A 15,386-nucleotide genomic window follows, 5' to 3' on the forward strand; every position below is an offset into this window, starting at 1 on the left:
GCCGGCCAGGGTCCGTCCCCTCCAGTTCTCAGAACGTGTCTCCCTCTGTAACGTATTCCGATTTGAAGAACATGTGCGGTTCGCGACTTCCAAACCGCAGCCCCAGGCAAAGAGTTAATATTTTTAACGAACCCCAAGCCCCTCACCCTTAGCCTTGGCGGGACGCCTACGTTTTGCAACTTCGACTTTTCTCTCCAAACTGCTGAGCACTCAAAGGGTTAAATGGGACCGGGAGGGGGCCGACTGCGGAGCCCTGAAAGGGTTAAAAATCCAAACGCCTCGACTCCCCCCGACTATTTGGTTCCAAATGGACTGCTAAGGGACCGGGAGAGCCGGGGAGCCCCCCTCGCAGTGACTTTTTAAAAAAAAATCTGAGAACTTTTACTTCCGACCCCAAAAAGTATCCCAGTTCCCAGTTCCAAAGTTCTCTTAACCTTTTCTTTTTCTCATCTATTTTTTTCTCGATTTCTCCGCGGGCTGGATTATAAAACGCTCCCTCTCCCTTTGGGTTTGGGGAGCCGGGTTTCCCCCTCCGGGCAGGGCGCGGGCCGAAGGGGCCCCGGGAGTTTTCTCCGGGGCCGGGTCGGGACGCGGCTGGTGAGTCCCGGCTCCGGCCCCTGAATTGGGGGGTCCGCGTCTGCCCCAAACGCCGCTTTCTTCCGTTTTCCATGTCATTTCCTGTACTAATAAGATGGTGGTCAAAGCAGGGGAGGAGAGCAGCAGCGAGTCGCCGCCGCCGCCGCCGCCGCGCCGAGGCTGGCGCTGAAACTTTGCCTCGCCGGGGACCAGCGCGTCCGCAGCGCGGCCGCTCCCGCCGCGGGGGCCGCCAGCCGGGGCCGCGCCGCCTCCGCCGAGCCGCCCGCCGGGCCGCCCGCGCCGCCCGGGCCCCGCGGCTGCCGCAGCGTTCCCGGGAAGGTGAGTCAGCCCCGGTAGCCAATGTGGCCATTGAAAATGGCTTCGGAGAGCGCTCGGCAGTTCGCCAGCGAGCGCGGGGGCCGCCGGTGCGGGGGCCGGGAGCGGCGGCGGGGGGCGCGGGCGGCCGGGGGGCTCGGCGCGGGCGCGGGGCGGGGGTCCGGGCGGCGCGGGCGCGGGGCCGGGGGGCGGCCCGCCGGGGCCCCGAGGTGGGCGAGCCCTCGGCAGGTAGCTGCCGCCGCCGCGGGAGCCGGGGGCCGCCCTCCGCCTCCTTCCTCCCCGCTCGCTCGCTCCTCGCCTTGTTACATTGTAGCCTTTTCTCTCCGCGAGCGGCGCGCCCGCTGACGGACGTGGCCGCCGACCAATGGGAGCGGCGGCCCGGGCCGGGCGTTCGGAATGAGACCGCGGTGACACGGGCGGGGCGGGGCGCGGGCGCCGGAGGGCTCGCCGCGGCCGCCGGCCTAGTTCTCGCGGCCGCCCTCGGCCCCGCGCCCGGGGCTGCTGCGGGGGGCTCGGGGACGGAGCTGGGAGGCGTCCTTCGGGATGCCGGGAAGCCTTCTCCATCGCGAAGCGCGGCCGAGCCGGAGGGCGTTTCTGGAATGCGTTTTAAGTGTTAGTTGCGGTGTAGACTCTTCGGGAACCCTCTCCGGAGCGCAGCCTCCACCCCCCACTCGCAGTCCCCAAGGTACTCGCCTCTGCAGAAACTGCAGAAACTTAGCGGCCAGTGACCTCTCTCCGGTCAAGGCCGGCGTGCCCTAGGCGAGGCGCTGCCAAGAGATCACCAGCGTCTTGGGCGATGCTGGTGTAAAGTTCTGGTGTGTGTCCAGAGCCCAGCTGAGAGATGGGGGCTTAGACCGCCCGCCCGGGCTGGGCTGGGATTTAGGAGAGAAAAATCTGAAACCTCTCCTCTTTCCTAGACGCTTGCTTCGTGTGGAGAAAGGCCGTGCTATGTAATTTGGAGTGGCTGCAGGGAAACACACCCAGCTCTTTGTGCATGAGCCAGGATGCAATAATGAGAGATTGCTCTTGGTACCTGGAAACCCTATAAACTTTGGGGGTTTGGGGAGAGAAGAAATTTCCGTGGAGCCTGCTGCCGGTAGCACCCAAGCTGGTCTTTGCCCATGTTTCCTCTTGAGAGGAAGGAAGGTTGGGGCTTTCCTAGGGTCATTGTGTGGAGTGCGGGGTCATGGTTGGGGAGCAGATTATCGGAAAGGTGGGCAAGCAGAGTTCTGTTTGGCATGTCTGAAAACCTGCCCTTCTGGGAGTAGAGCCCTAGCCTCTTGCTGTATTCAGTCTAATGGAAAGAGTTTCTCTCTGAATTCTACCTCCCCGGCATAGTCGCTGTGTGACTTTGGTTGTCTTTGGCCTCTCTGAGAATTGTGTCTCCATCCCTAACGTAAGCCCAACACAACCTGTCTGGCAAGGCAGTTGTGAAATTAAATGAGATAGCAAAGATGAAATGCCTGTTCTAGGGCCTGGCAGCCCCGCCCCAGAATCCCTGCAGAATGTACTGTCCTAGAACTATCGGAATTTCCCCACAGACCCCAGTGTGGTCCATCCAGTCTCAAACTGACAGGGCCCCCAAGGAACAGCTGGTGGCAGGGTCTCATTTCCTGAGGTGAGGGACTCCCCTCACTTGTCCCTGGAGTCCTAGATGGGTCACAATAGCCATCACCTCTGCACTTACAGTCTCATTTGACCTGAGTTACAATTCTGTCGTCTGGACTTCCTGGGTTGATGTGTTCCATCGATTCGTTCTCCTTGGTGTCAAGTACGATTCTCTTATTTGGATCTGCCCTCTCCTGGACTTACAAGGAGTTTCCCTGGTTCCAGGTTATTGTCAAGTATGGAGTAAAGAGCACTGAACCAGGAGTCAGGAGTCCTACCTGTGGCTTCAGCTGCCTCCTTGGCCTGGTCTCTTGGCTATTTATAAGCATGACAAACACACAGGGACCAGAGCTGTCTGTAATCTTCCTCTCTAAACCTCTTCTAGGGCTCTGATCTCGGGCAGGAGCACGCTGTCCCACTACTCTTTAAGGCAGAAGCGTTGGTGTCTCTGCCTGTCTCTCTCATCCCAATCTGCTCCATCTCCAGGCCCAGATAACTTTGTCCTCTCGAATGAACCCATCCACTTCTCTCCATTCCCTGTTCCCCAGCATCGTAGTCACGACATCGCTGTCTCTCCCCAGGACAACAGGAGCCTGCTGATGTACACCTGCAACCCCCCCCTTCATGGCAGTCAGAGTGATCTGTTCCAAATCGGATCATGTCAGGGATCCCATTTCCTGCTTCAAACACCTAGAAGTCTTTCCAGTGTGTTAAGGAAAAAGAACCAAATTAGTGCAGTGATCTAAAAGCTTCTGAGTGATCTGGCCCCTGCCCTTGACCTCATCCTTTACCCTCTCCTAGATCTCTCTGGACACCATACTGATCTCTCCTACACAGGCTGGACTTTCCTCCTCAAATTCTGAAGCTGTTGTCATCTAATGAACGAATTAAGGTTAGCGAAGGGCACAGTGGGATGGGAGTGTCTGGGTCCTTAATGCTTTCCTCTTACTATTTCCAGTTCTTCCAGGTCCACAGTAGGTTGACTAGAGCTCTACCTGCGCTTGGGTGGGGGACCCTGTGACTGGCTGGTGAGTTATAAATGACAGCGATACATGTCACTTCTGGGCTACAGCATTTAATTGCTGGTTAGACCTTCCACAGTGCACTTTCCCTGTGACGTGCCAACTGGCAGTAACGTGGGATGGGAGTGGCCGCTGCCAGCCTGAGTCCCTGAGTCACTCCATGCTTGAAGCCCTTGGTGACCCATGATGGACACGCAACAAGAGTGATAACGAAACCTTTGTTGTTTTAAACAAACAGTGAGCTGTTGGGGCTGTTTGTTACTGCAGCATAACTTAGCCTGTGCTGACTGATACAGGGACTAGAGAGGCATTTTAGGCAGAGAGACAAGTAGTACATGTGCAGTTAATACACAGAGAGAGGACCCTGACTTGGAAAGCAGCCAGGGTGATCTTTTCGACATGCATAACTGAGCTTATAACCCCCTGCCTGAAAGACCTTCAGGGACTCCCACAGCTGCTAGGAGAATGACAGAAATCCAGCTGCCCTCCAGTCTCTGTGGGGACACCACCTTTTGTGCCTCCTATTTGTCATGTTCTGCCTAACATGGCACTTCCTCATGCTGTTCCTTCTGCCCTGACCTTGCATTCCACCCCCCTCCTGATGAGGCCTCCTCATCCTTCCTCTTCCATCTTCACATCCCCTCTTCAGGGAAGCCCTCCCTGATTAGGCTGAGCGCCCTTCTTTATAGCTCTCCTGGCCCACCTACCTCTCCTTTGGAGCCCTCACGCCTGTAGCAATTTTCCACGTAGTGGTGTAATGATCTGGTTGTAGCCTTGCTCTTCCATCAGACTCTAAGCTCTGCCAGGGTTGGCTTGAGTGTGCTGTTGGGTTTGCACTTGAGAGTTGCTCACCAAACACCTTCCGCTGAATCCTTGAGCGTGGATAGAGAGCTCTGTGTGTGCTGGGGACTGGGGACAGGATGAGTGAACGCCGCTTCCCTGAGCAATGGGCTGGTGGGTTCAGCTGGATGGAGGTGTTAGGCGTAGCTGGCAAAATGACTGGCTCGTAGCGTACAGCTGATACGTTCCAATCCTTACAGGTGTTTATGGCCGGGAAGACTGTGTGCCAGGAATGTAGCAGAGGATATTCCAGGAAAGTGGGAGGATGAGAGAACATTCCCTGAGGTCCCTGCTGATGTAGACAGTATATGATTCAGTGAAGGGGCTGCAGAGCCGGCGATCTGGGGAAGATGAAGAGGAAGAAGAAAAAGATGATGATAATGATGATGTTGATGATGATGGCAGCTAATGTTTTTAGAAGGCTTATTGTGTGCCAGGTGTGGGTCTAAGCATGTCACATACCCTGTGCTGAAAACAGCTCCACACGCTAAACAGTACTTCTGTTTCACAGATTGAGAGACCGAGTCTCCAAAAGATGAGGTAAGGGACCCAGGGTTGATGGCGTGGCCAGGATTAGAACCTTAGCAGTCTGAGGCCACCTCCTTAGTATGCCCTCTTGGAGTGAGGGCAGAGAACCCCAAGCCCACTGGGGAGAAGCCCCTTTGGAAGCACCATGTGGGGTTATAAAGCTCTCAGGGGAGAGCAGGCCTCCAGTGGAGTAACACCTACCTAACATTGGAGTTTGAGCATGGGATTCTTGGCTCAGAGGTGGCTAGTGGCCCTGGTGCCCGGGCTGATGTAAAACTGTCTGGTGCATCTCTACCTCCTGCTGGAGGCTGTGAGTCCTTGGAGGCCACAGAGCCCCATGCTCTCCGAGTGGGGCCTGGGAGGGGCTTCCCGACAGCTGACCCTGGAGCTGTGCTGGAAAAACAAGCTGTGCAGAAAGAGAAAAGAAAATTGTGCTTTTTTTTTTTTTTTTTTTTTTTTTTAAAGCCTGTTTCCTATTGCAGATTTGTATCTGTGTTGAAAAGGCCAGTGTTCATGCAATGCAGCCACCTTGCTGGTGGTGTCCCTGGACTGTGGTGGCTCTGCTGGGGAGGCCTGGACCACAGTCTGGGTATGATTCGGTCCTCTTTTCATTGACCGGGTGGTGAGGGCAGGCATGCCATCACTGTGCCAGACACTGTGCTGGGCCTGGGCGGTGCCATGTGCAAGTGAGTCCTTGCCCTTCCAGAGCTCACAGATCAGCCTGGGAGTTGGGCAGAGAACTAGGCTGCTGCAGCTTACAGCAGAAGAATGCAAAGGAGACATCACTCACTCTAAGTCAGGGAAAGCTTCCCTGAGGAGGAGGCCTTTAGGCTAGGCTTTGAAGAGTGAGTAGGATTTGGAGAGCACAGGAGGGGAGAGGCTTCAGGCCTGAGGCATAGCTTGTCCAGAAGCATGGGTGTGTGAAAGGGACGGGGAGGCTTGAGGAGTTCATTCAGGTCAAGAGTAAGTTTAAGGGGAGGAGACGGAAGCGGATGAAGCTGGAAAGAGAGTAACAGTAATCACAGTTTGACTAACACTAGTGTCGGTCGCATCCTCTCCCTACATTACTCTTGCCTGTTATCTCCATGGTGGGCGCCCTCCTCCCCTCTCCCAGGACTTCTGCTTAAACATTGTCTTCTCATGGGCACTTTTTTTTTTTAGACAGGGTCTTACTCAGTTGCTCAGGCTGGAGTGCAATGATACGATCTCGGCTCACTGCAACTTCCGCCTCCTGGGTTCAAGCGATTCCCCTGCCTCAGCCTCCTGACTAGCTGGGACTACAGACACATACCACCACCCTCGGCTAATTTTTGTAGTTTTAGTAGAGATGGGGTCTCACCATGTTGGCCAGGCTGGTCTTGAACTCTTGGCCTCAAGTGATCCACCTGCCTTGGTCTCCCAAAGTGCTGGGATTACAAATGCGAACCACCGGGCCCGGCCGTGGGCACTTTCTCGTTTAAAATTGCAACCCACCCCAACACCCTCTCTCTGCTTGCTGCTCTTTTCTCTCTTTAGTGACTAGCACTTATCCCGTGCTCCATGTTTGACTTTTTAATTTTGTTTTCCATCTGCCTCCCATCATTATAATGCAAGTTTCCAGAGAGCTGGGATTGTCGTTGGTTTTGTTCACTGCTGTGTGAGCAGTATATGCCATATAGTAACTAGAGCTTCAAATTCTTGTAGAATGAGTGGATGAATTGAGCACCTACTATGTGCAAAGTGCTTTACCTGCTTTGTCTTTTGAAATCTTCACAGCGGTGCCCTGATCGTGGTATTGTTATTTCCCCATTCTACAGTTTAGGAAACTGAGGCTCAGAGAGGTCATGTCACTTGCCCAAGGTTTCACAGTTGGTAATGAAATTCAAACTCAGGACACTGGATTCCTGAGCCCTCCGGCCTAACCCAGATACTTGGCCCTTACTAGGCTGTAACAGGTCCTGACTGCTGTGCTGAGGAGGAATTTACACTCTGTCTCTTGGGCCACAGGGAGCCTCAGAGGGTTTTACGAGGAGGAAGCTGACGTGGTGATCAGATCTACGTTCCGAAACACAGCAGGAGTGGCTTGGGCATGAGGCTGGAGGCAGGGAGGCCAAATAGGAGGCTTTCTTAGTAATTGAGGCAGGAGAGGATGAAGGTGAGAGCTGTGAGTGACGAGTCCCAGGGAGAAGTAGGGGAAGTTGGCCCTCTATAGTGAAGGGCAGAGCGGATGGCTTGGGGCTCAGTTCTGGGGACCAGATGTTTCCTTGAGTGTGCCTGACTTCTGCTTCTGAGTAGCGAGGGGACCTGCAGATAAAAATCCAGCAAAGTACCTCGAGCTGGTCCCTTGGCGGGGAAAGGGAACTGAGAAGGAGCCAGGGAGCTGGCTGGCGGGGTCCACGTTGTGCCCTGGAGAAGGTGTGGGCCCCACGTTCAGTCTTGCTTCTGGCACCAGGTAGTGGTGAGAGCTGAGCAGGAGGCTGCTTCTTTTGGAGCTACCCATTTTCTTATCTGCAGAATGGGGGTGATGCCACTATCAGCCTCTGAGGGCTGCATGGACAGCTCCGGAGAAAGAGCTCCAGTGAATGGCATAGGGCCAGTGTCAGGCCATCTCCTCGGTGTGAAGCCAATGGATGTGGGGAAGGCATGGGGGTCCTCTTGTGCCCCTTGCTGGGGATGGGATGGCAGTGCCCGGATATGAGACAGTGAGCGTGTCTGTACTTAAAGGTGATCTAGCCATAGCCTCAGATACTCATGCTGCCCCAGTGTCTTGTGTTTAAGGCAAGATATTTAACCTATCTGGGCCTCAGTTTCCTTTCTGTAAATGGACTCAGTAATATCAGACCTGCCGTGCATTCTGTGGAAGACTTTTCCTCTGTGTGTTTGCAGGACCGAGTTTAAGGTGCTGTTATCTCTGGGTTGGTAACCAGCTGAACAAAACACTGACAAAGGTCCGGCGAGATTACTCCCGCATCCCCTGATGGATGAGGAAGCTTGGGGCTCAGAGAGGTTACATGATCAACTCAAGGCCACACAGCCATCGTCTCATTGTTCCAGTCTCCTTAAGAAGGCCACATTGATAAAGGAAGATTTTGGGATTGCCTACTTATAGTACATAACAATTCCCAGAAGGTTTCTTGGGCGATTTAAAAATAGGATTTGTGCTGGGCACAGTGGCGCATGCCTGTAATCCCAGCACTTTGGGAGGCTGAGATGGAAGGATCGCTTGAGTCCAGGGGTTTGAGACCAGCCTGGGCAACATAGTGAGACCCTGTATTTACAAAAAAATAAACAGAATTAGCCGGGCCTGGTGATACGTACCTGCAGTCCCAGCAACTTGGGAGGCCGAGGTGGGAGGAGCACCAGAGCCTAGGGGATTGAGGCTGTGGTGTGTTGAGATCACACCGCTATACTCCAGCCTGGGAGACAGAGTGAGAGCCTGTCTCAAAAAACAATAATACATTAATAAAAACAGGATCTGATTTATAGAGTCTTGGTTTCAGACTTTCTCCCATCCCAGGAACCTCACAGGTTAGAAGTTGCAGGCACATTCAAACAGACCAAGAGCCTCCACTGAAATGATACTGGGTAGGGGAGCAGAGTAGCGAGGGGGCAGATAGCTGCTGGCCATCCTGCTCCCAAGCAGCAGCCTCAGACCAGGGGTTGGTGCTAATGGTAGCGGGGTTCCCTGCTTGCAAAGTGAGGCACCCCAGGCCTCTGGAGCCATCAGTGCCTTCTGGAGCATTCCCTTCCTGTCCTCTCTCCCCTACCCGAACTGATCCATAAGAGCAACCAGGACTCTCTTCCTCTCAACTGCACCTTCTCCCGATCCCCAATCACTAGCCCAGGCAGGTTGGCCCTTAAACCCCATATTGTACAGCTCGTAAAACTGAGGTTCAGAAGGGGGAAGTGATTTGGGGCTCATACAGTTTAGGGAGTAACCAAGCTAAAATTCTGACCGCAAATCTAGCACCCCTTCCTCTGCACCCCAGTTATTCTCCTGGAATCAGAGCAGAATGGGGACCCCAGAGAGTTGTCACAGCCTCTGCCCCCTGCAACAGAGGTTGTCCATGACTGCATGAATATCAGGGACTGTGACTGGAAGGAGCTTTGGGTCGAAAGGAGGGTGGTGGCCAGTGGACGCCTTCCCCCAGGCTTGTGGCAGAGTTGGGGGCGAGAGTGGGACCAGTAGGCAGGAGGATCACTTTGACTAGGGCACTGAGCTGGGCTGGTATGGACGTCACTGAGCAAGTAAATATGGAACCGCCCCCACAATGTCAGCTTTCCCAGAGTGGCTTCTCCCACTATCTCTCACTTTCCCCAAGGGAAAGGGGTGAGGGCCAGCAAAGGATCCGGCTGCCCGATGCCAGGGAATGGAGACGCCTGGCTTGGGAGGCTCCAGGACCGCCAAGGGGCATGGGGAGCAGCTCACCAGACCCTCGGCCCCAGCAGGAAGTGAGCTTCTCGTGGGAGCAGCTGACTGGGACCCAGCCGGGGCGGACTCAGCACCATCATGGCCTAAGGTACAGAGAGAGTGGGCTCTGGGGGCTGCTGGGAGGTGGTTGGCTGGGGCTCGTTCCTGACCTCACAGCCCTTTACTGCCGCAACCCAAACAGAGTGGCCTTTTCCCAGGGGGCAGGGGTGCCCCTCTTTAGGGCAGTCTTGTTCCAAGAGAAAGCAAGACCAGCCAGAGGGAGCTGGCATTTGGAGAGGGGGCACAGTGGTGCCCCAAGTAGGGGTGGAGGGGGAGGAAGGACAGAAGCCCCTTGGCCTGAGGGAGGTGGAGGGCAGGGAGGTGAAGTCCTCAAAGAAAATCAGCAAACTTAGCAGCCAGGGAAACCAGCAGTCTCTCTTGACCCCAAAGAGAAGATATTGGGTCTCCTGGGAAGGGCAAGCAGAAAAGGAGGATCCAGGGCAGAGTTTCCAGCTGCCAGACCCTGAGCCTTTTATAAACATCAGTGACAGCCAAGCCCGAATGAGTGTAGATGGGCATGTTCCCTTCAACCCTCACAGCTGTCCCGTGATGCCAGCGTTATTAGGTGTGGTTTACAGAGGTCATGTGGAGGCCCTGAGAAGTGAGGTGACTCACCTAAGGGCACACAGGTACGAAAGGCTAAGCCAGGATGTGAACCTAGGTCTGTCTGATTCCAGAGTCTGAGCTCTTTATCACAGCACGGGACTGGCTTGCTGGGACTGCGGTGGGAGATACCATCAGTCATCCATGCGGGGCAGGCGTTTGGACAGCTAACTTGCAGATTCTATGTTCCTGCCCCTGGGATGCTGGGCAGTGTAGAGAAAGTAGAACACGTGGGCCACTGTGGCTCGGGCAGCTCACCCTCTCTGCGCCTTTATGTGACCGTTTGAGGAATGGGAGGCCTGTCACAAGGACCACCCATGTTACAGCATTTTCAGACTTTCCCATCCAGTGTCTGGGACAGCAGATGTTCATGGAGTGACCCCTTGTTCTCTGGGGTCCAGACATACACACCTGACTCTTAATAGGCCCTGCACCATGTTCCTTCTGGAACGCCGGGAGCACAGTGGCTCTGCCAGTCCATGGAGTCCGTGGTCCCCAGACCTCTGCCGATCCTGAGCTGTGTAGGTCGGGTCTGCGGTGAGAGGCGTGCAGACTTTGAGAGTAAGCCTTGAGAAACTTGTTTGGCAACTTGGCATTGCCACATCCTTTTAAATTTTATTTTACAAAAACATCTGTTGGCATCAGATTGGAAAACTTAAAAAATAGAGAAGTCACTTTACCCCAGATTTCTTGAGCAGCTCTTGCTTGGGTCCTGTGATTGAAGGTGGGAAGCACCAGGCTTGCTCATGGATCCGGGGCCGAGGAGAGCAAGTCATTTCATCCTGGGAGGTCGAGAGGGAGGATCGGGTTAGGTTTCCTGCAGGAGGTGGCGATGCGCTGGACCTTAAGGAGGAGCAGGGGTTTGCCAGGCGCAGGGAGAGGGAAGGGCATTTTAGGCTCGTGGAACGGTATGTGCGAAGGCAGGCAACAGGAGGATCCTGTGGTTCGGGAATGGCAAGCGGTCTTGGGTGTTTAGAGAAGCAGTGGAAATGGCTGGGGAGAGGCAGGTGTGGGCCAGACCCTGAGGGCCTTGAATGCTGAGTGAAGGAATTGAGACCTTGCCCTGGAGGCACTGGGGAGCTCTAGGTGGTCTGTAAGCAGGCGAGAGAAGTAGTCAGTTAGCTTTGCACTGTAGAAAAGGTGGCAGTGGACTTGGGGTGGTGGCCGTGGCTGAGTAGGTGGCTTACAGCAGTGGTCTCCAAACTTTCTGGCACCAGGGACCATTTTCTAGAAGACAATTTTTCCATGGATGGGATCGGGGAGGATGGTTTGGGATGAAACTGTTCCACTTGAGATCATCAGGCAGTAGTTCGATTCTCATCAGGAGCGCGCTCCTAGATCCCTCGCATGCGCAGTTCACAGCAGGGTTTGCGCTTCTGTGAGAATCTAATGCTGCCTCTGATCTGGCAGAGGCAGACCTCAGGCGGTAATGCTCACTAGCCCACCTGCCACTCACCTCCTGCTGTGAGCCCGGTCCCTAGCAGGTCATGGACTGGTACCCATCTGTGGCCCAGGGATTAGGGACCTCTGCCTTAGAGGACCAAAGAGGCCGTTGGGGTGTGTGCCTCCTTTCTGCCATTCCCCTCCCGGAAGGCTGTTCCTTGGTGGTGTCTGATGGAAGAGATTGCTGATGCACAGGCCTCTCTTTGACCTATGAGTCGGTCCTGGCTGATGGGCAGGCAGCCCTCTGGTGTGAGCAGCATGGCCTTTCCAGGCTGGCCTGGTGGCTGGGCTCACACCTGGTGTCACAGGCTGGCCATGGCAGAAATCTCTTGTCCTCACTGCCTGTCCTACCACAGCTGCAGGAACGTGGACTGGCTGTCACATGGGTGCTGGGTGCAGTCTGGGGTACAGTCCAGAGCTGTGTTCAGGGAGAGCTAGCAGGAGAAGGGAGGGCTGAAGTTTGGGCCATTGCCCAGGCCCTGGGCACCTGCTCTCTGATGGCATGGGGTCTGTGTAGGAGGTGACCAGTGGGGAGCAGCCTGAAGTGGCTTCCTGCATGGATCCTCTGACAGGCCAGGACTGAAACCTGTGTCTGTGGCCTGAGGAGCAAACAAACATCTCATTGAGGCAGCGAGGGAAGTTTCAAGTTCCAGCCTAGCCCAGCTCAAAGCAGCAGACGGTGCAGTGTCAGGGAGTCGCTGGGCTTCAGTTCTGTCGCAGCCTCCTGTCGCTAGAGCAGCTGACCTGCCCTGTCCTGGGGATGCTGGGAACAGACAAGGTGTGCCTGGGCCTGCATGTGGCCACAAGCCCGCAGAGAGTAGGGGCCTGCCCGGGAGGGAGCTGTTGGAAGCGCCTCTTCTGCCTGCCCCACCTCCACCCTCCTCTGGGGCCCCAGTTCAGGGTGGCCCAGCCTCTGCCTCCCTCCCTGCAGCTCCCAGACAGGCTGGGCCCCAGCAGCAGGCCGGGCTGTCTGGCTGCTGTCCAGCAGGGAGTCCAGCTGCCTGGGGTCCTGCAGAATGGGGCTGGGCAGGCATTCTTCTCTGTCCAGGCTCTGGCTTCAGGGCCAGGAAGGCAGGAGTTGTGGAGGTACCTTAGTTTTGACAGTGGCCCTGGTCACGTGTGGAGGCCCAGGGCTAGACTGCTCGCCCTGTCTGCTCTATTGCCCTTGGTTGGTCCCATCCTGCACTCAGTACTTGCCGTAGACTGAGGGCCTCCCTGATGGCAGCTGGGGAGCCGGCCCTGGGACAGCTGAGCCCACCTTGGGCTTCGTCTCTGCTCCACCCTTCCCCAAAGCTGACTCTTCCACCGTGCAGGCCTGCGGCGACCTCCTTGCTTCTCGGTGGCCCCGCTTCTCTGAGGACAGACACCCTGAGCCCGTTCTGTATGGCTCCTGCCGCTTCTCAGCGAGACCCACCCCCCCAAATCAAATCCTCCAAGGCCGTCCAAGTCCGGGCCCAGGGGCACAGTTCGGCACCTTTGCTCATCGCAGCCTGTCTCGGCTTCTCCTGGGGCCTGCGCTCCGCCTTCCCTCTCCTCAAGCCCCCCTCCTAGTTCCAGGGCCTGCCCTGTCCCAGTTCCCTGGGCTACCTGTAAGGCAAGGGCTCAGGTCCAGCTCCGGGGTCTGCTCCCCAGGCTTCAGTCAGAAACCGGACTCCTCCCTGGCACCTGCCGGTGGCTCCCCTGCCCTCCCTGAGCACCCTGGCCCCAGGCCCAGGACAGTGGCCACGAAAGTCTCCTCTGCCCTCTCAGACTCACTCTGGTTTCTTCCTGGGCCCGGCGGTGGGCTCCTTGCTGGCCGCCCTGGGCTCCTGGCCTGGCAGCAGTCCGACTGCTTCTGGAGCTCAGTTGTTGCCACCTCCTTTTCTCAGTGCCCAGCGTCTGAGGCGTGGGTGGGCCTCACATTGTGTGCGAGTCCCTGTGGTTCACAAAGAGGCTACGTGGGCCAGGTCTTATTCCATCTTTGCAGCAAGCTTGGGAGTAACTACTGTTTGCCCAGTTTGCGGATGAAGGAGTTGAGGCCCCACAGGGTTCAGTGACTTTGTCAGGGTCTTGTGGGAAATCAGGGGCTCAGACCCTTGTGTCCTGACTCTTCTCGTGACCCCATAGCTGTCTTGGAGGTAATGGCCTCATTGGCCTCTGCTTGCTATATTGTCAGGGCCCAGTTCCTGCCTAGGGTCAGGGTCCGGCCAGGCCTCACAGGTTCAGTCTGTGTTTGGGGTCAAGGCTTATTTTGCTGCCTGGGCCATTGCCTGGGCTTAGTACTGGTCCTGGTCAGCGGCAGTCAGCTCTGCGAGCATTTGTCACCGCTGTCTCCTCCTCCTTCCTTCCTGAACTCTTGCCCCTAGTGCCAGGTCCTCTTAGGGACACACGCAGCCCTTATCCCTGAAGCACCCCTGAAGGTGGTCACATTGGCCAGGGCTGGGGGCTGCTGGAACAGAATGGGCCATCTTTCTGTTCCACCCTTCCCCAAAGGGGGAAGGGAAGGTGGAGGCAGATGGCCAGAGGAAGGTGGACTTGAAGAGCTGGCCTGTGCGCCTCTGACTGCCCAGCCCGTTTCTTTTTGTGTCGCATTGAAGAGCCGCAGCTCCCTGCCGCTCCCTTTTGTGGGGTCTAACGCTCTATGCTTCCTTACAGCAACTCTTGATGCGAGTAGAGAGAGCACAGGCTTTTGCTCTGACTTCCCTGCTGGGGCTCCTGAGGTTCAGAAGGGGTGTCTACCCCTTTAGATACCTTGTGGCATTTCAATTTCCTTTAATTCTCTGCACCCCAACAGAGCTGCTGGGATGCCTCCAGGGACCGGTAGCCCACTGGTTCCCAAGGCAGCTCACTAGATCTTTTAATTTTTGTTTTGCTACATGCTAATTGCATAAGGAAAATACAAATATATTTTTATGTTGAAAAAAATTAAATAATAACAAATAAGCTAAAGTCTTCCTTGATGACCAGAACATTCCAGGTTCCTCTGCAGGGTTCGCCGTCATTGTCATTGCTCTGGCATATATCCTTCTAGATCTTTTTCTATATGTTGACACACATAATTTATAGGAATACGTATCACTGCAGTGTGTGTGGGTGTGTGTGTATGTGTTTAAACAAATGGTTTCATGTAGTACAGATTATTCTGCAAATTGCTTTTCTCACTTAACATTGTATCTAGGAAATCTAGCCACACAGTAGGTTTTAGAAAGGATCATCGTTTAACCATCCCCCCACGGCTGACATTTGGGTTAATTCTGATTTTATTCTGGTGCCTTTTATTCTAGCGCATATCTAGAGCAGCTCCTGCTGGGTCTGGGGAACCTTCTGCATTTTTTGAAGTTTATCGTACAACGTTTAAAATCTATCTGTTGAGACTGACTGCACAGAATCAAATGTCTCCCTGTGAATCCTTCACTATTGCTGGTTCTCCTTTTTAGAGCCAGAGAGAAAGTCAGCTCTCCTGGCCCCTGCTAGCCCTCAGAGAGTCGAAAACAGTGGTTGTGGCCCCTGGAGCCTTCTCTCCTTCACATGCAGGGTTTTCTGCCCTCACTCAAAAGGCATGGCTTTGGACGACCCCTCTCTTGGGCAGCTGTTGTAGGAAGTGAGCTCTGGAGTCATAATACCTCAGTTCAAATCCCAGCTCAGTCCCTAGCCAGCTGGGTACTCTGGGAGGCCACACAACCTCTCTGTGCCTTAATTCTGTCCTCTGTCCTATAGAGATGACAGCAGCACCTGCACACCGGCACGGCTGAGGACCGAGTGAGCTAACACACGTGAGATGTTTACCATGTGCCATGCAGACACACAGTACATGCCCACTATTGTTACTTTCCTGGGGTGTCTTCTCTGCATGAGCCCTGGATCCCACCTCCATGGGCAGGAGGCCTGTGCTCCCAGAGGGCGGCTCCAGCCTTAGTGATGGCTGCATCCCGCTGTCCACTGAAGTCCTGGAGGAGGCTGCTGCCTGGGAATGCAGCGGGTGATCGGATGTCATCGCCTTG

The 15,386-nt window shown here is 55.3% G+C and overlaps 1 protein-coding gene across 7 annotated transcripts in view; it reads left to right on the forward strand.

The window, feature by feature from the left end:
- Positions 1-529: 529 nt before the first annotated feature.
- The window catches only part of PRDM11 (PR/SET domain 11), an 87,340-nt gene continuing 72,483 nt past the window's right edge, over positions 530-15,386 (forward strand). For 2 of the 7 annotated variants that reach the window (XM_074401348.1, XM_074401351.1), the window contains exon 1: positions 1,354-1,597. Coding sequence is in view for 3 of the 7 variants with exons in the window: in XM_010333719.3 (XP_010332021.1) it covers positions 9,260-9,409 (150 nt within the window). In the remaining 4 variants the exon portion in view is untranslated. Of the gene's footprint in view, positions 916-1,353; positions 1,598-1,618; positions 9,410-15,386 lie in introns of those variants that run through there. The other 5 variants (XM_039471097.2, XM_039471098.2, XM_010333719.3 and 2 more) reach the window with 5 other exon arrangements.

Source organism: Saimiri boliviensis, chromosome 6, assembly GCF_048565385.1.
Source record: "Saimiri boliviensis isolate mSaiBol1 chromosome 6, mSaiBol1.pri, whole genome shotgun sequence".
Lineage (NCBI taxonomy): Eukaryota > Metazoa > Chordata > Mammalia > Primates > Cebidae > Saimiri > Saimiri boliviensis.